We start from the raw sequence: 20,831 nt of genomic DNA, 5'->3' as shown, positions 1-20,831 counted from the left end.
TAAAACACATCACATAAAACCAAGAAATTAATCTAGTACAACCCTCTTACTGACCTTAGTCTCTGCAACATTTACCCTACTCTGTTAAGGCTAGAAAAATCTATGTACGAAGATCTGTAACGATTTTAATCATACTAAATAAGAAAACGCAGTCATACCTGGGATCAAAGAGGAAAACAGAAGATTCTAAGCACCAGCTCCCATTCTCCCTCCCTTTTTTCTCTCCACGTGATTTTAATGTGTATTCGCTGTAGTTTAGCTTTCTCTTTTACACATGAATGAAAACCTCACAGGCGTCACCATAAAAACCACTGACTAAACACAAACACTACAGTCCTGCACTTAATGTCAGCTGCTGAACGTCCTTCAACGAGAAAGCACATTCCCAGCGAAAGCATGATTTTCTCACAGGAGCAGACAGCATGAGTATTGCAAGAAGAGGGTAAGTATTCTAATCACAGTGACAACTTGGAGTACAGTGCCACTTCCTGTGAGAAAAATCCTCTTGCAAGGTATAAAACTGCTTTTAAATTAAAAATAAAAAATAAAACCCAAACCAGTGGTAACTATAGAACACCATTATACAGTTGTTCTTGTGTGGTTACTGAAAAACAGGCAAGAGTACCAAACTCCAGTCCCTGCAAAGAACTCCTAATATTCCATCGACTCCAGCTGCTTTTCCTCTAGTTGGCTCCAAAGCAGGAAAACCACCAGCCTAAATGAATCAAACTGTTATGTCAAAGCATTATTTGTTCATTTTTTCAATGTAGACCCTGGGTTCACAGTCAGCCACTCTAAGCCAGTGAAGTAAACGAGTCCTTACTGGCCGTGTGTTATCATCACCTCCCTTGCGCCAGCACTCCCAATTGTGCAGCCACACAGCCAGTTGGGTCTCATTACTGAGAACAAATCCTGCAAAAAAAAAAAAAAAAAGCCACAAACAGTTTCCAGCCCTTCTGAGGCATGATCTGATTCATGCTGCAGTTGTGTAATCTCTAACATCAATATAAGGGAGAGGACTAGAATGTGTGGCTGTATGTGTAGGGAAGAAAGGGACCATGACTTTTGACAGTAGCTAGGATTTGGACTAGCTGTTTTTTAATAAGAACCATGAAACTGTACTTTTTTTGGTTCCTTAACGCATGCACTTCCAATAAAACACAGAGCTCTTTTCAGAGTATAGCAAATACAGGGTTGTGATCAGGGATTTATTCCCAAGTTTTGCTCATTACAGATACGTACCTCTGTACACAGCCTATTTTAAGAATGACACACAGTGGAGCAAAGCAAACACTTCAGGAATGAGATGCAACCACCTTTCTGATGAGCAGGGAGCGGAATTCAGTGGCTTTCAAAGGGAGGCAGATGAAGGAAGTCAGATGACCAGCTCGGCCTTATGACTGCTCAGTAAGCAACGGTTCACACTACAGACAATACAAATGGCAACTGCATGCACTGCTACAGCAGAGATGACACAAAGTGGAACTGTTTATCTATGTTTCAAAATAAGGATTAATTCTAACCCCTTCCTATGGGGTCTGGGGTTAAAGAAGTTTTTATATATGCTCTATTTCCAGCTTCTGGTAGACACCACCACACGCCCCCCAGCTCCTCCCCAATCTTCTCTCTTCCAGCAATTTCATTCCCTTTCCTCAATAAACTTGGGCATCCAGCCAACAGCATAACCATGACTCTTTTGAGCAACCCTAAAACATAAAGCCACACAAACTAAAATAAGTGAGAGCTGGAGAAGCAATGTTGCAATAGATCTAACGCTGAGGAAATTAATTCGAATTAGAGTCTCCCGCTCACCAAGTCTGATTAAATTGGGGAAGTTCAGTTCCTCACCGGCCAGCTGCATTGCAGGTCCCTCTGTTTTTTTGTGCAAAAAATACGTTCAGTGCTTATCTCCAGGCAAAGGAGCCTTTGGACTACACCTGCAAAGCTGGTAAGACAGCATACACTCCTTCATTGATAAACTTGGTTTAAAGGAGGCTACTTTGGTTTGACACAAACCTACTCCTTGTTGACGTTAAACTAAAAAAAAAAAAAAAAAAAAGATAAGTAAGTCAGATCACAGCATGAAACCTGTATATCTAGCCTTTTATACTAGTTTAACCAAGACGGCTTAAAATGATACCTGAATGCCTTGGAGACACTCTCTGGGATCCAGCTATACTTGTGTAAAATTATCACCTCTGTTGGATACTCCTTACCAGCCCTTTGCTGTAAGCTACTGTGCGAGCATTTCCCAATTCACATCAGGCAGAAAAACAGTCAAGCTAGTTCACATGATTTTTTAAGTTGTTCAAACTGCTCTTGCAAATTTTGCCTGAAGCTAACTTGGGGAAGACTTGCATGAACTGTATCTCTAGCGGATACAGAAGGGCAGTGACTTCCTTTGGCAGCACAGTCTCCTTAAAGTAGCTGCTATCTACACATTGACAAACAAGTTGAAGCCTTGCCTTTACAAAAATGTTTATAAAAAGACAGGGAGGGAGAAAGAAGAGAACTTTTGAAAAGAAAATTCTGTTCAAAGATTTCTAAGCAGGCATTATTTGGAATCAAATCAGATCAAAGTTCTCATTACTTAAGCATTCTATTTTCTTCTAGCATTAAGCAACCATCTCTACTAAAACAAAGGAGACTAAGCTTGTTTTGGAATGGTTTTGCTGCAACACCACTACTTAGAATCACTACATGGTTCAGATTTGCTGCTTTGATTGAGGCCCTCAATCCCAGCATACACAACATTAAATTACCTCTCTGCCTGTGTTTCTTCCTCATCTGTTTTTATTTTAAAGATATCTGCTTTTCTCAGTTCTCACACTCAGGATCATGGAGAAGGAGTACCAGTAAATGGATGTACTCCCACTAAAACCTTTGCACTATTTTTGCTTCCCATAGGCCTGGGCTGGTCTTGTCCCATATTATTCAGGAAAGACATACCCTTCTATGGACTCTCTTGCCCAAATGGGAAACAATTTCTCATTTTCTTTTACATCTCTTCACTTTCCCATGAATAGTTGTCTTCCCATGAAGACAACTGACCACTCAAGACTCGGAATAACTTCTCACTTTCAAAGGGGCAGAAATAATCTGGTTGTCACTTCGTAACTTGCAGCAAATTTTTCTTTCTGATCTGGTTTGCAGTGCAGAGGAGAGATGAACTGCTGCACAGACACAGGCATAAATGTGGCAAAGGGCCATAACTTCTTCAACCTGCTCTAACAGTGTCTCCTGAAACTATACTCACGCTTTATTACATCTCAGTTGAAGACATTCTTTTGCAGGCTCATGTTGGAATGCTGAATCTGAAAGTCAAGTCACTTAACAATACATATTTTTAACTAAAAAGTTTGCTATTGCCATTATGAAACTTGTCCTCACATCATGGTAAGCTGTATTCAAAAATACACTTCAGGACACAATGCAAGCTGCCCCCTCCAGCACAGAGGGCTGAGCTAGTGCTGGAACAGGAAGACATGCTCTTAAGAGAGGAGAGAAGGCTGTGTGTTTTACTTTTCATTTCCTTACTTCCGTAAGTTTAAAGGAACACATTTTTCTCACAGTTCAGAGACCAGCCAGTAAGCGCTCAGAGGGCTTCAAGGTCTTCACACACATCATCATCTCCTTCAATTCTATTTCTTTCACCCTTCCATTTTTACACGGAAAGCTTGTAGCATGAAGTATGCACATAACTACTTGTGTGTGCGGTACCTTATGTAAAACAGAAAAGACTCTTGCTAAGAAACTATACTGCACATATAACTTCTCCTCAAAAAGGACAGGAAAATAAAAATGTGATAAACATTATTTCCTCCATTTCATAATTTGTCTCTCAGATACTAAGATCTAAGATGCTAGGTACCATAGTCTATAGTATAAAATCCATAGTCAACTTGCAATTATTCAGAACAGGAGGGGGAAGGGAGGGTCAGATAACATGCATGAAGCAATACCACAGGTTAATATAAAACATAATGCAGACAGTGTATAATGAGAAGTAACGATGCTGCTGGCAGAAGAGTATCAAGACCTCCTAGGTAGCACTGAGCCAGGCTAGAAAACCCCGACAGGGCAGCACAGTGCCTTTTAAATAAATACGCTGTGTCCAAGCTGGTGCTCCCACAACCAGCTTAGGCACTCCAAGTACTCCTACCACGCTGTTAAACCACCCTGAACAATCTGTTTGTAGCTATGGGGAGTTCTACCTGAAAAGACTATCAGGGAGCAACTGTACTTTACTGTCACTTTGCTTAATGCTCTGGCTTTCATCTGCACTAGTGAAAAATCTCATGTATTCAGCAATTCCAATGGCTCTGAGACTAAACTGTAACTTGGGGACGGAGACCTGACATGGAATAAAGGCAGGAATAGGTCAGTCAGGAAGGCTGGAAATGTAAAATGTAACCAGCAAAGACTTCATGTTTCCACCATTCATCTATTGATTTTATAAATGCTAGCAATGACTTCAATTGATCTTAACATTGTACATAAAATTCTCCAAGTATTTTTACATATAAATATGTCAGCTAATATAATAGCAATGGTATTAGTAACACCTGCAATTTACCTAGTATCACATGAGTTCTGCATAGTTTCCCTATATATTTCATTAATCAGTTCAAAATATGTTACCTTACACTCTTTCTTCCTCACAGACAGTTTAAGTAGAATGATATATTAAAGCCAGCAATAGATGGACAGGTGATAAATAGCAACATTTTAGCTGTGAATACATTTCGGAATGTCTTAAGTGGAGAATGAGAAACAAACCAGTTCAAACCAGAACTGAAAATTCAGAGGTCCTAAGCAGAAAGTGAGTGATTTCACATAAAAAGGCTGATTACTTTCAGGGAAAGACAAGCACTTCTATAAAATTTTATGCCTGTTATTACTGCATTTCTCAGAAGCTCTTAACAGAGTGCCTCCATATTTCTGGCACTTAGATACAGTTTCATCAGTCTACGCAGTAAGGTCACCAAATATGTCTCGTACCACTGCAGACACTAATCTGTCTTCACCAAGATGGTATTTTATTGAGGAGAAAAGTCAATGAAGCCCAACAGTCAAAAGTCCTATGTTCTTTTAATGACTCCTTGAGGCCATCTCTCATGCTGACATCATCCCTAACAAAAAAAAGTCTGTTACACTTTACACAAGCAGCGTTGCAATTTTCAATAGGACAATTATTGCCAGAATTCTAGAAAAAGAGCTGGAGTCTTAGCAAGTCATCTGTGCAGTACAAGCCGTTTTAGTGTCAAGAAATAAAACAACAGTATAGGATACGTATGGAAAATATCCCGTATCAAACAGAGAGAACAGCCAAATGAGGAGATAAATAACAAAAGCTGCCAAAACATATGTTCACAATATGAAATAAATTTTAAATCTGGAAACCATAAAAGTCACCTTCAGTCAAAAACACACCACGCAGACATTAGCAGAGATCAAGGATTACAGAACTGGTGGCCACAATTTCATATATCTTCACTTTTTCAAAAGCTAAGCTTGCTAAAAACTAGTAGCAAGGTTATCAAAACAATTGTTACATTCTCAAACTAATATTTGACATGAAATGTACATATCTTTTCATAAAAACGCCCACATTATGAATCCCTCGCAGCAAACACAGAATACAAAATCCAAACTGATCTACAACTGAAAATAGATTTTTTTTTTTTTTTCCCCAAACCAAACCCATCCCTGTTCAGGAAAATGCTTAAATCAAGGTTTAACAGTAAACATTGCTCTTACAGAGGCCATGATGGAAATTAATCTCATACTGCAGTAGTCACTTTGAAAGCTTTTGGCTGGTTGGCTCTATCCCTCCAGATCCTTTTGTGCATATCATAACTGCCTGTATCGGCTCAGTACAAACTGCATAGAGCAGGAGAAAAAGGAGAATGAAAGCTTTTTGTCCTCCTAGAAGAATTCTTGACAAACACTGAACCACAGAAGAAATGCTGCATGGCGACTACCCACACTGTACAACACCGACGACGAGAATTTCAATTCCAGAGATCTCCATTATTCCATTTCATAATGCCTATTTTAACTGCTAGCATTTTTAGAGCTCTCTATATATACAAGACCTTATCAAAAAAAGCATTCATTCGTAAATGTGTAAAAAATACAAATGGAAAAATCTCAAAGTTACAGAGAAACTGCTTCATACTTGCTAACACATGGACACAAACACGACACTTGGAATGCAGGAAAGCACGCTACTGCTCCTCAGCAACACGACACCCTGCCTTCTGCCCACTGCTTATGAAATACTTGACTGTGTTCCAGCAGAGCAGGGTTTCATTTTGCAACGCTGCTTCACAAAGTTAGCAGTGAAGGGAAGTGTGCAGTAAATGAACTCATCCCCCCCAACTCCCAGTTAAAGTTTCTTCAGGTACAAAAGGAATTACCCAACTAAACAAATCAACTTTAAAAAAAAAAAAATCTCTATCAAGCAAAATACATTAAAAAAAGGTTTGAAAATGGAGCTAAAACTATTGCCAGATTTTAAGTCCATAAGTTTTAAACCTCTGGACCCACCTATTTTTTTTCCTGTTAAAAATTAGGAGCATCGTTAAAAATAGATATGTAATATTCATTCAAATCCATTTATCTTTCCCAAAACCTCACTAGGATAACAAGCCTGGGTAAAAGAGGGACAACAGTTTCCGACTTAGGTGAAACAGCAGGTAAACTAGTAGTTCCAGCACCTCAAAAAAAATCCCAAACAAATCCAATTCCAAACCATAGAAAATGGTCCCACTGCAACAATCACCCCCTGGATTTTAATCAATAGACTTAATGAAAACAATTCAACAACTTTCAGCTTTCAGAAGTCTGCACAGAGGAGTGGGGAGATCGGAGAGAAGGACTTTGATGCGGCAAGGGCTACTGGATAGCTTAAGAGTCCTGCAATTATAAATTTGATTTTCACTGAATAGCAAAGAATAAGTCAATGAATCACACACAGCAAAATGAAAGGGTTATATATTGAAAATAATAGGCCCTGATATGCAATCTTTTAAAGAAAAAACATTATAAAAATGGCACAACATTAACTTAGCTTCAGCATAAATATGGAAGTGATCAGCAAAAAGAAAGCAGTAAGGGTAGGAAAATGTGAGTAAAACAGTATATTTGAAGTTTGTACAAAAACAAAAATGATGATAAAGCACTAATAATAGTGATGGTACTGAATATTTCTCTTGTCCTGAAAGTAATATTGATCTTGTTACTGTATACAAGATGATGAATAAAATCTATCCTGAGATCACTACAAACAAAGAAACGCATCTATACTTCTAACAGGAGTAAAATAAAACTCTTCAGGCTACTATAAAGCACGAATGAGAAACTTGTGAAAAGTCTCACCATAAAATACATTTGAAAATACAACCATTTTAGTTTATATTTCACCTTATAATATTTAACATTCTTTACAAACAAGAATTTTCCCATCTCTATTAAACCGACTTTGTTTTATGAATCAACATCTCCAGAACATCACAAACTATTTTTGCTTATCAAAAAGCATGTCTCCAGCTTTACAACTGGATCAATCCCCAGTTTGTCCTAAGTACTGCCATCCCTGCACAACGTGCAATTTTATGAGATTACATAATGTAGTAATACTGACGTGGAAATAAAATACAAAGGCATATAAAAAACCTCTTTCAACAAATTTAGTCTATGTGCAATATAAAACTTGAAATGAAATTAAACTCAAGTCCCCCAAATAAGATGGATGGCTTATGATTTTTTTTCTCCTCTCCTCATGGGGCACAAACTGTGTTTTCTAGTTTTAAAATTACATGACTTTGCCCGAGAATTACAACAATATACCAGACAAGTTCTTCTATAAATGCCTCTGACACAAGCACATATCACCATGCAAACAGCGAAGCAGAATGATGTACCACACAAACAGAGAAAGCAAGATGCAAAGGGATGGGAAACACAGAGGCAGAAGCATTTCTTTAAGGTCAAACCCAGAGAATGGAAATAAAATAGGCAACTCTAAGAAGCACCATTTAAGTACAAACATATTTTCTTCTAATAGGATTAAAAAACAGACACCAGTGTTCAGCAGACTGAAATATCCCCAGCTGAGAAAAAGTGCATTATAAACTGCTTCTCCAAGAGCAAAGCGGCAACCACGCCACCCTACAGACAGATCCTCTCTGCCTCTTGCCCTACATCACACCGGTGCCGTGCAGGAGCAAAGAGAAATTCTCATGATTCTACTCGGGTCTTTTTGTTCGTTTGCTGTTGTAATCCCCCATCATATGGTATCAGATACATTTCTCATTACCACACTGAGAAAGCCCCAGAGACGTGTGTTGCGGTCATTCATTAGAAGAAGAAAACCCTTCCCCAAAACACAGAAGACAACATCTCACTCAAGTTATCCCAGAATCTGCTCATACAGCTTGCAGTGCATGCTTCTAAAAAGCTCTTGTATTTCCATTTCTTACATACTCAACATGGTCAAGAGTTCAAAAAAATTAAACCATTTGGGAAAGATACAGTCAGGTTTAAAAAAATAATAACAAAATCATATTTCTGTCTGAAAATCTAATTAGAAATAATAATAGCAGTTATCAAAACTGTAGAACTATTTTTTCCACTTAAACATTGCAAATCTGGCAGCACTGTGCCAACAACTGCATTATTGATGAAGATATGTATTTTTGCCTTTTGTTTTACATGTCCAAACAGGAAAAATGTGTTTTCAGTAAAAGCAATATGAACTGAGTAGTATTTTAATTTTATTTAAATGTGAAAAGCTATTTAAATGGTCTAGTTCCAAACAGATAACACGTTACTGAAACAGAACTTCCACAGACTTATTTCTTAACCGCTTTCTGAAGCGGTACTACAGAGACTGTGAACAGAAATAATACTGCAGTAACATTGACACAAAGAACAGATTAACAGATGCACTTCTCATTTTAGCATGTATCTGTGAAAGCAGAGATGGCAGATGTTTAAAAGATTACGTATGTATTATTTCATTACATAATTCACACCCAAATAACCTGCACTAGGAATACGTAGGGGAAAAAAATGTACCACTTCTATTGTGCCTTCCCTCTTCAAAGTGCTGTATACTCCGTAACTAATAGCAGTAAACACAACTCTCTTACCTGTTCCCTAACAGCAATTTGAATAGAGTGTTACGGTGCAGAAAAATTTAAATGCAAGAAAAACATATGAAGCATGTTAATTTCATAACGAATAGAGATTTACGGCAAGGAAAGTCTTTTTCAAAGACTTATTTTATTAGTACTTTAATACTTTAGTCTCGGAATTTTATGAGCTGGAAGAGATTCTTTCATTAAGTAACAGAAATGTTCTTTCGAAAAAAGCAAGAAAAGCAACAAAGCTTTGCATCCTGTAATATAGTACTGCCAAGGTATTTTCAATATCTGAAATAACAAAATTTTTAGAAAACGTGGTACGTAGAGGTGTTTGTAGCCACAAAGGTATCCACAAAACTAAAACATAAGTTTCAGATCTAGGATAAAAGTAGTTTGTACCATACTCTTTGTTCATACTTATAATTTGTCATATTTATTGCACATGATCATAACCATCTGCACGCTTGAACTTGTGATGAATATAATTATAAGGAAAAAGCATAGAATGTTAAATCTGTAAAAAATATAACATATAACAATCAATAAAGTTCTCAAAGTAATTATAATACAGGTGTGTGTTTGTAACCCCTTACATTCTAGATATCTTAAAGTATAGCCCTGGGAGAAAGTTAATTCTTCAAATCATAACGAGTCAAGTCTGAGAGAAACTACGCCTTTATCTTCATATTAAGGTTTTAGGGTTTTTTAATAAGGACATTAATACTCTTAAAAGTATATTTCCAGTATAAATAAAACATCAAGTAGAAAGTAACAGATTGTAAAAAGAATGTTTTCGAATAGAAAGCTAGCTGCCACCTTACTCTACATGAAGAGAGAATAACTTTCTCAATGCTATTTGCTAACATTTAGCATATCAATTAGCCAAGAGAAAGAAGAATGTAATACTTTGGGAAGATTTTAAATAGTTGTGGTGCATTTGGGCACTAACAAAATAAACCAAAATCTTCCACCTCTTCTTTCAAATCACAAGTTAATGCTTTTTTCCCCCCTCCTAGAAAAGAAAAAAACAGCAAGGGTAAAAATTGTGAGCAAGTATCTTAAAAACAAACAAAAAAAGAAAAATACTCTGTTCGTAGTAAGTATGCAGTTAAGTACTGTGTCATGATAAATGACAGGACAGTATCTTTAAATTGAAGATTCAATTTGAAAAGCTGATTTTTAAAAAATGTGTTTTGAAGAACAGGAGCTACAAGACAGATCTAACAATACCAGTTATTGGGGTGGGGGGGTAGTACTCTCCATGAAAATTTCCTTCACCACGCTCAGAATGAACAGCTAGCATTTAATCACCAGTGAAGGGTATTAAAAGCTTCTTAGGCTTTCCTTCTCACACTGTAACTTTTAACAGTAATTGTAACAGTTTTCTGACACATAGACATCCCTGAATGATGGGATACGAGTTGCACGGCAGCTGAACAGAGCCATACAATATATAATACTTGAATATCTTGCAACACATTTACTGCTGAAATGATCAGTCTGCTATTTGAGCATAGACGTGTTCCAAAGATAATTTTTTTTCACCCTGCTAAGCACAAATCTACCCACCCTTTGGCAAGCCAGCAGAATAAACGGAAGTAGCAGATATTTTATGGCTCATAACCACACTCAGTTGTGGTCCTCTACAAAAACATTTATTCCATAGCTGAGCTTGGAGGCAATGTAATGACAAGCACCAATTGTCCTGCTATTATTATGTTCAGTGACTCTCTTACTCCTAGAGAACAGCCTGTATGACACCAACTCAATGACCAGCAAAAGCCTTGCGCTATGACTGAATTAAGAGGTAATGTATATGGCCACAAATAATAGTAATAATGAATTAAGCAGGTTTAAATTACTACTTGTCTCATCAGCACCCTAAAATTAATGTCCTCCTCGGATTTAAAAGGTATTTTCTACCAAACATTAAGATACTGATTATTCCTCTTTTTATGTGCTGACAACTGGAGTTGGCAATGAGAGAGGCATTTGAGACACGGCAAGATTAACAAGGACAGAAGAAAAGGTCAAGACAGGGAAGCTGGGATGGAGGAGATGAAAAAAAATCCGGGGCAGAAGAGACAGAACTGAGATAACATATTGCTAGAGATAAGACACGTGCACGAACACACAGAGGAACTCCCACCTGTCAGAGCACAATCTCCTCCAGTACCAAGTACAGAACCCAAGACCTGCACATCTCACCACTCCTCTGCTCTCAAACATCTGTACAACTCAGAGGCAGAGCATCCCACCCCACAAACAGGTCCCAGGGAATGACAGCCTACTACTATCTTGTCGACTTGGGTCAGAGACACCTGACGGACGTAAAGGTTTGAACTGTGCTGATGAGTCACGTGGATGCTGCCGTGATTCCACTTCATGGAAATTCAGTCTGAATTTAGAATTCAGTGTTAGAAACATAACCCGAAAAGGGCACTGACACTTTGTACAGAGGAAACTCAGTTAAAAACTGATGTCACACTGCTAAATCAAGCACACAGTGTGGTCTATAACAAAAGATGCCCACATAATTTTAATTGTTCATTTCCTGTGCATATCTACTGTCCACAGGTCTTTAATTAACAACCACACACTACTTTTCGTTCCTCTTCAAGATTTTTCTGTTCAAGCAGATTTCTTCAGACAAGACGAAATTACTGTAAGAATCAGGACTGATCACTGTAACTGTCCTACACAAGAGCCTGTTGTTGAAAAAACATTAGGGGAAAACGCAGGGAATTACAAAAAGAAAAAGGGATGGCTAACCTGAAAGCTGGTCAACACTGTTTTGGAAAAACGGACTGCATCCTGTCTAGTGCCATGTATTTCCTTCATACTACTAAGCAAATCTTCTAAACTAATTTCTCCAAAGCTAGTCATTAATCACATATTTACATTTTTCTGGATGTTGGGTTTGATTTTCAGTACTCCTGAGGAGTCACTAGGGCATTTGAAGTTAGTAACAAGCGCATTGAAAAAAAACAAACCAAAACATATTAACCTGTAATAGTTGGGTTGCCTAGAAGTTCAGGCACTAAATGTTTTGAATTTGGTATCCCAATTCAGCAAATGCTTTCAAACCTTGTACAATTCCAAGCTTCATATATGTAAAATGCAGTAACATCACCTTGCTTCACTTCACAGAGACTAAATGAAAAATAGTGTTGGAAGCCTTTTTAGTATTAGGGAGCACTACCCAAAAGCCCAAGGCAACAATAACACATTTCTGTATTCATAGCTAAGTTTCAACAATAAGCAGAATAGAAAGACTAAAATTCACATGGGTCATTGAACAATAGGGGAAAAAAACTGAATAGATGCTTGCTAATCCTACCGCCCCCTGCACGAAGCAGACTATGGTTAAAAACCGTATGTTCCAGCAGCCAACACCTGTGCTGCATAGCAGGTGGGATTTTTCAGGCATATCCTCATTTTGGAGTGCCTGAACTGTATTTAAAGATGACTGCAACTGTAAATACTTTAACTTTCAAATCAATAACATTACCAGCCAGGAAAGAACAAAGACTCTACTTGATCTAAAGAGACTTACGGGCTCTATCAGTAAAAGCACTGGTTTGTAGTGTGGAATCATAAGCGAGACTGAAGTAAAGGACTCTCGGGACAGTTGTAGGGACTTCAAAGTGAAAAATAAAGCCCTCTTCCTGCATACATACAAAAGTACTGACTTCTGCAAAACAATCTTACAAAGAAGAGATCACAATGTACTACCCTTTGAGTCTTCTCTAAATATCTATAATTCAGTAAACTACAGCAATATTTTAACTCTAATGCACTGATAAAGTTTAACCGCCAGGACACTTAACACAAATGGGTTTTCACCCCTCCTCTTTGGAGAGGGGGACGTAGCAGATACAGAAGAAGGTGCATAGCCCATGACTTCAGCTGAACACACAACTGCAACTCATTCAAGCTGTGTGGCTAACATCGGAAACCGTGAGATCCAAGCCTGATTACTCATTGAAGAGAGAAGAACCCTTGAATTGAGTTACAGCCTTTTAGTCAGCTACTATGTCATTTTATTTTTAACACATGCTATATGATTTGCAGTGCTTGTTGTAACTACCTCTTTACTGCTGGTTCTTCTACTGAAGAAACTAATTATGTCTACTGCAGTCTAAACCTAAAACATCAGTTTAAAATTACTTGCATAAAATAACGTACTTTGCCAAACGAAAGCAAGAGATCCAAATCTGTCAGCAGCAAAGTTTCACTGAATGCCATTCAGCTCTATGAGGCGTGCTCTAAAAGAAAAAATCCATAGGCCCACTGATTCAAAGGCTAGCACATTGTTTTACAAAAAAATAATTAGCAAATTTACATGTCAGTGGTAAAAGGTTACAAAATAGCATTAAGGTGTGGTTTCACAATTGATGCGAGTCTATTCAAGCTTATGTATCTGCCAAACCAGGTCCTCTCACTCTCATCACCCCATACAGTCTTTCCACCCTTTCTGTTTGCCGATGCTCAAGCACACGTGAAAATGTTGCGAGCTGCCCAAGGATTTCATCCAACTGCGAACTAGTTACTGGCTGAGTTTTGAACCAGTTAGGTACAAAACAGCTTGCTGGAAGGCAGTATGATCACTGGTGTTGACTGTGCAGCAGGAGGTGAAGACAGAACTTCCCCTTCCAGCATCAGCACAGAACCTGGATCACATTATGCTGCGTATTTGACTGACTTCAGGGAGTACTTAACCAATATAAACTTGTTACCTCCAAGCACAGGTACAGCCACAGGAGAAGAGGGCTGGAAACACCACGAAAGAAATTAAGATATTTCCTTTTTTCCTAAACTAATTTGTCTGTCATGTGACTGCAGGACTCAATATATTCACCTATCAATCCCTGTCCTCTTTACTTTTTATGTAGTTACAGTTATTTCCAAAAATATAAGTAAGAGTATGCAGACAAGACAGTATTATTAAAAAAAAGTCTGATCATGATGGAGGCAGAGAAGTGGAAGACTACCAGGGAAGTAACTAGAAACACATGCAATCCTGAACACCGCTTAGAGGAGTTTACTGGTAGTAAAAGTTTGATTGTGGGACTTTTTTCTGTTTTAAAATATCAACTTGCTCAACAAAAGCATTCTGAATGTCACGTATTGCTTTTATTGCAACAAGGCTTAGAGACTACAAGCTCAGACTCTACTTCCCAGTTGCTATAAAACATCAGGCAAAAAGACTGCCTGTGCGCCAAGAACCTCTGAGCATTACCGCAGGCCTCAGCTCTCCATCAGGACCCAACACAACCCATTCAACAAAAATGAACTATAAACTATGACAGCCAACTGCTCTCCACATTTTGAGGGTAACAAAAAAATCAAGAGAACTGACCTCAACTTACCAACTTACCAAAGCACCACGCTCGGATCCATTAACCTAGACTAAGAATTGCAAGTATTTATGACAAAACACACAAGATCTGGAATTTCTAATAACAGAAACATAACAAGCAAAAAACAAGAGGGAGCAATAGCCAAATTATAAAGGGACTGCCTCAAGTAGGAGGTAAGACAAAAAAATGGAACAGGATGGATAAAAAGTCTAAAGTTTGGGGAAGGATTGTCATCCTCCCTCCTTCTTGCCCCTACAGCTACCAGAACCTCTGGACTGTGTATTTCCGTTTTGGTTTCATAAGGCAAGTATACACATCTGAGCACCCGACTCTGAAGTACCCTAATGAAATGTTAGGTTTTCATTTTTAATACTGAAATTTTAGATAATCTAAGCACCAATACTATAAACTCTTCTGACAAATAGCCTGCAACTTGAACAAGGAACAATTCCATTTCCGTACAAGTTATTTCAAAGATCATAATAAAACTACATTCAAGATACAGTAACCCAAAGAGGTCTTTTTCAAACAATTATTTAATTTTAGGATGGTTTGGATTCTCCTGTTGTGGCTTTAAGAACAAATGTTTGTGAAATACGGCCACTGCTGTATAAGCCATACTGTATTTCTCAAGCTGTTTTACATTTCATCAGGTAATATCAACTAAATTTCTGGCAGGAAGGAAAAATACTGGCGAGACCTCTTACTGCAGAACATTCATATAGTCACTGTAAGCCTTCTACATGCACGCAAGCACTTACCATATAGAAAATTTATTAACACTATGGTCAGATTTTGCCGTTTCTACGGAGAGCTGCTAAGAACAAAACTGTAGAGATACCTTATTGGCAAAGTCATTCAAAAGGTAGTAGCAGACAACTTTTTTCTTCCTTTTCAGAGTCTTGTTATCCTTCTTCACTATTAATATATTCCAGAAACAAGACATAGTGCTCTGCATGTAATTATCTTAGTAGCTGACTTCCATACAACAGCCATTTCTTTCATGGCATAAACCCACATATTCCCACCTTCTCCTTTAAAAATGGAGAGAGTAAGTGGTTTAGGCAATTACAGCTGTCATGGACGGTTTGACAAATAACTTTTCTGCTCCATGTACGCTTTAGGCCACTGGGATGGCTGTCAAATAATGACATCAGAGTCTACATTAACACTGGCAAAATGCAACCGCACTTCCCTTCATATTTAACTCCAATGTTTTATAGCCCTTTCTTTTCCTATTCCCTGGTTGGGAACAACAGGGGAATGCACAAATGGGCTATAAATCAACCCAGATAAAACAGGGATAGATAATGCAAGTTCAATGAAAGACTATGAAAAAAAACAGAAGCACATCCTTGCTTTGTTAATGAAGAAGCTTGCTCATTCTTTATCATTAACGAACTTTGTAAGCTTGAGTCACTTCCTAAAATTCCAACTGAGCTGTAAGGAATGAGCATAAAGAACAGCTGCTTTCCCCTCTTTCGGTATCTAAGTTCTTATTACACTGCATTTCTTGTACATGAGCCAGCCCACACGTACAAGAACATTAGATGAACTACTGCATCATGCACTGTGGGGAGCTACCTTCCTGCTAAGCCACTCCAAAGCTCTCAAGTACAGGCCATCCCATCTTCAATTTGATTTTATATGACGTGATCTTTACTCCAGACAAAGTACAAAACAACCAGAAACTCACTATTTCTTCAATGCCTGCTGAAGTTACCTGCTCAGTTCTGGGAACAACCCTGAGCAGTGATCTTGGTTTAAAAAGCCTTCTGTGGGTCTTCAGCATCTGGAAGACAGAAGTGCCCAGAAGCAGCTGACGCTCTGGCATCACTAGAGAACTCACTTTCCAGTGAAAAGTTTAGTGACTGATGCAAATGATTAATGAGGAACTTAATTTTTCCACTGATGCCTAACAGAAATACCGTATTAACTTCCAGAATAAAAATGCAACAAACCTGATCTGGTCATATGATTCAGTTTTATGTAGTCCTGCAAGGAGCAGGGGGTTGGACTTTATGATCCTTATGGCCCTTCCAACTTGAGATATTCTATGATCTGTTTATCAAATATTTTTCCAACATTAAGTTAGACCTGCCAGAAACTCAGCTCTGATGATTTTTTAGTGAGCAGTTAAGTATGGTGCCTAGAAGCTATTACAGCCTGAGCACCAGGGTTAGTATTACTGTCAACTCTGAACCCATGAAAGATCCAAAGAAATGTGATCTTCCCATTGATTTAATGTTTGAAAAAGTACTTTATGGTCGACATCTACTTGAAGGGATTCTCCCCTCACCCACCATCAACCTCGAAATCTGCCCAGAGGACCCAACTAAACTTGATCTAGCATCTAATCTCTTAACACCGTGTTCCTACTGACCCACTTTGCTGGTTCATCTGCGTTAAAAACAGCTTCCAGGCAAGGCCAGCGATTCTGTTAAGGCTTAAGGCTATGCTAGATGCTGGTTTTCTAGCAGTGTAGTTACATTAATGAGGGATGTGATTCATTCCCACCTCTTTAGCATTGATGCAGTTACAGTGACATGCAATTAGTTTTATTACTACAAGAACGGTAATGAGCTATACCAGTATAACATGGTCCACACTACAGAGGTGTCCGTTCTGGCACATAAAAAGGAGTCAGATTCGCATATACATTGCTCTGTCTACAAATTTACAGTTTGGGAGTAATTCCAACGATTTTTATGAAACTCCACACACATGCCCCATCTGATGTGCTCTGAGTGTCTGCATCACAGCTTGCAGGACAGCTCTCAGCATCTACAGTCTAGGGGGTTACTCAAAGTGTTCAAGTGTTTAGAACACCTAACACACAATATACACTACACTATTGTTTGTGGCTACTCCCATACAAAAGAATTGGAAGTTACAAAAGAAAGAAATTGACACGGGCAAAAAAGTAGATTAAATTTGTAACTGAGCACTCAACTGAAAATCGGAGCTCAGAAATGCTTGCATGAATTTTTCCCCACTGATCAGCCTTATTCAAAACAAAAAAGTCATAGAACAGACCACATTAAAAAAGGTACAAGATGAGGTTATTCACACCAGCCTTCAAAACAGAGAATTTAAACAGAACAGGTCCCCCCAATAAGCTTTGCGTCTTATAACTTAAGAACAGTTCTAGCTTTTTTCTAAGGTTCATTGTGATGATAAATGCACAAAAGTGTATGGTATGCACTGCTGCTTATTACCATTTAATGCTTCTTGAACAACTACAATGCAAATATTCATCACAATAGATGGGAACCTTGGTGGAAACCAGAATTCCCACAAATTGTTTAAAAGTACAGTAAATGAATAGTATTACAAACAAAAAGCCCAAATCCCTCACAAACACGTATGTTGCATTTGCTTACAGATTAGCCCACTACACATGTATTGTGCAACTATGTTTGTAGAAAACCCTTTGAACAACAAAAAACAATTTATAACCTCACAAGAAATATTTTCTATTTCTAGATGTGTTCAAGTCAAACAAACCACATCTGGCTCACGGTTTGGTTGGGGGTGGGGTTTTTTTTGTATTAGTGACAGTTTTTTGCATAAATAGGATGTTACAGGACAGCACATGAAGTCAGACAATTTTAATGGAGGCTCCATCTTAAATTTCTTAACTGACAGGTGTATCAACACACTAACCAACATGCTCATTTTCAAACAGTGAAGTTTGGAGTTTGTTTCTAAGATAGTTTATTTCTAAGCTTCTAAGCTACAACTCGGCACAAAACACTAGAAAATCTAAATGACTGCATAGGAAGTAATCAAACCTACAAAGAAACGGCATGCTGACACCTTTTAAAATTACTTTTACTTCACTTATACTAAATTTGCTCTACATAACGCATTAAGAAAATTTCCACATCCTGCACAAACTCTCCTCATTCTCTACTCTCTCTCGTGTCTCTATTCAATACAGTAATGTGTAAACACACTCCACAAATGTGTTTCTGCTTATGATCAAGGTGCTTAGAGGGAAAGTATACATTTTTAGGCTACTCGTATGAATATCTCTGAGGAGCAGAGGGGAAAGACAGCCCCTTTTCTTACTGTACCTTGTATTTATTAAAAATGCTTAATATTTTTACCCATATAATACAGGAGAAAAAAGGGACATGATTCTGTTCACAGTACCTTTCACACCTTGCTTATGGTTGTCAGAAACGACAACAACAGAAGCATAAGATCACAAGAAAGAGCTGCCTTTAGCGTATTCACAGCTGACAGCCCTTCTTGGAAAGCTGGTTTCCCCTGTCAACAGCCGAAGACGAGAGATGGCAAGGATGCGTAGATATGTTTGTGTACACACACACTCACACATAGATACATCAGAGCAAGAACAGGCCTGGCCAAAACCACATCAGTGAGCAGCAGTACTGAGAAAAGCCTTGTAACTCTTTTTAAAACAGCCTCCAACAAGGGAAACACCTCTAGATTTAACACGAGAAAGAAAAAACCCTAACAAATGGAGGTATCTCGTCGGCCAGACCCAGGACGGGCAGAGGAAGGAGGAGTACCCGCAACAGCTCCTCCATCCTGCCTTTCAGCCGAGGAGAGGAAGGGCGGAGAGCAAAGGGAGGAGGCGAAAGCGTGAGGGAGAAACGGCCCAAGCAGAGAAATACGTCCAGCATCGCCTCCGGTGAGGAGAAATCCCCCTCTACACCCACTCCTGAAGAGAAATGGGAGGGGTCCCCAAACATCTACTGAGGAACTATCTCCTTCTCGTGCATCTAGCTTCAATTTACTGAAGAGACAGCAAATTGATCACCTCAGTCTCACTCTTGGCGGGGGCCGGCTGCCCTCCCCCTCCTCCCCCGACGCCCTCAGGGGCAGCCAGCCCCCCCAAGCCCCCCCATCGGCTACCTCCAGCCCCGAGGCGCCTGCGAGGGCAGGACAAGGCGTTTCCCCCACCCCCCTTCCCCGCTGTCTCGCCCCCCGCCTCAGCGCCGCGTCCCTCACCGGCCCGGGTGGTGTCGCTGAGGTCGTGGTTGGCGGCGCTGGCCCGCGGGTAGTCACGGAGCTTCCTGCCGCTCAAACTCAGGGTACCACTGGTCGCCGCTTCTTCTAAGGCTCGGTCCAAGGAGCGGCTCCAAGAACCCGGCCCCGAGGGTCCAGGCGGCAGAGGACAAGCCGCCGCGTTCCCTGTCGGCATCACGGCAGAGCCGCCCTCCGGCCCCGCCAGCACCGCTGCCGCCATTTCCCCCCCGCCGCAGCCCGCCGCCGCCGCTCCTCCGGCTTCGCACGCCACCGCGCAGGCGCGGGGAAGCGCAGGGACCGGCAGGGAGGGCGCATGCGCCAGCCTGACAGGGCGCGGAGTGCGCATGCGCAGCCAGCGGCTCGGCGCACCTCGTTGAGAAAGCCCGAATCGTCCCCTTTTGGGGTGCAATTTTTCCACTCGCGTGGAGTCATCTGGCGTGCGACGGTGCCCGCCTCCCTTTGACAACGACTGCAGTGCCCGTACACCTTCTGAAATTCAGAAAAATTATGGTTTACCCGCCAGGGTGGGACACCAGGCGGTTTCTGGGTGAGGACGGATCGTGGCGGCTGAGGGCATGGCCAGGCCCCTTCCAGCAGCAAACCATGGAGAAAACGCACGTATCTGCACTAGGTGGGGAGAGTACCAGCTGCTTCACGTTTTTTCCCCTCGATGTCATCAATCCTTAAAAGGTCACACTCTCTGCAACGTCCAAATTGACACCAGTCTCGCCCCGGCAAAGCACCAACCCGCTGCTGCCGCTGAACGGTTGCACGTCTGGACGCTGCCTGAAGCCGGCAACCGCGCAGACTGGAGCTGGTAACGAAGAACAAAGGCTATAGATAGTCATCTGCCAAGGCACTCGCCATCCTCGACACCTTATCAAACATAGTCACAGGCAGTATTTTTTTTCCTGCACCACCAATTAATAGCAGCAATTCCACTGCTTAATGCAAGGCTCCCACCAGCACAGCGCTGGAAAACACGACCGTGGTTGTTTATCAGGGTGTCCACACCAATGCTGTAATACGAGGTTTAGATTACAGCGACTCCTCGCTAGCATGACATGTCACAGCAACACAAAAACCAGTGCTTGGGCTGACAAGTTACAGGATCTGGTACTACAGTCACGCCAATTCAGTACATTAGACGGTGCTACTGAAAAATACAAATACGTTAATAGCTGACATTTAAATGCAAGTGAGCTTATACAGTGCCACTCCAAGAAGTGCTTAATTTTCAGGATATTAAGCTGGGCAATGCATGCAAGCTCTCTTTAAATTAGGCTGCTTTTTGGTGTACTCTTCAGAACATTTA

General features: G+C 39.9%; 1 protein-coding gene across 22 annotated transcripts in view; it reads right to left on the bottom strand.

Moving 5' to 3' along the window:
* The window catches only part of LRCH3 (leucine rich repeats and calponin homology domain containing 3), a 71,094-nt gene extending 51,331 nt beyond the window's left edge, over positions 1-19,763 (bottom strand). For 21 of the 22 annotated variants that reach the window (XM_075418127.1, XM_075418135.1, XM_075418145.1 and 18 more), the window contains exon 1: positions 19,499-19,758. In XM_075418127.1, the coding sequence (XP_075274242.1) occupies positions 19,499-19,736 (238 nt within the window). In that variant the 5' untranslated portion in view covers positions 19,737-19,758. Of the gene's footprint in view, positions 1-19,498 lie in introns of all 22 variants that reach the window. The other variant, XM_075418143.1, reaches the window with a different exon arrangement.
* Between the last annotated feature and the right edge of the window lie 1,068 nt (positions 19,764-20,831).

This window comes from Opisthocomus hoazin, chromosome 4 (genome assembly GCF_030867145.1).
Source record: "Opisthocomus hoazin isolate bOpiHoa1 chromosome 4, bOpiHoa1.hap1, whole genome shotgun sequence".
Classification (NCBI taxonomy): domain Eukaryota; kingdom Metazoa; phylum Chordata; class Aves; order Opisthocomiformes; family Opisthocomidae; genus Opisthocomus; species Opisthocomus hoazin.
The sequence above is the reverse complement of the archived record's forward strand: the minus strand, read 5'-3'. Positions and strand labels throughout refer to the sequence as shown.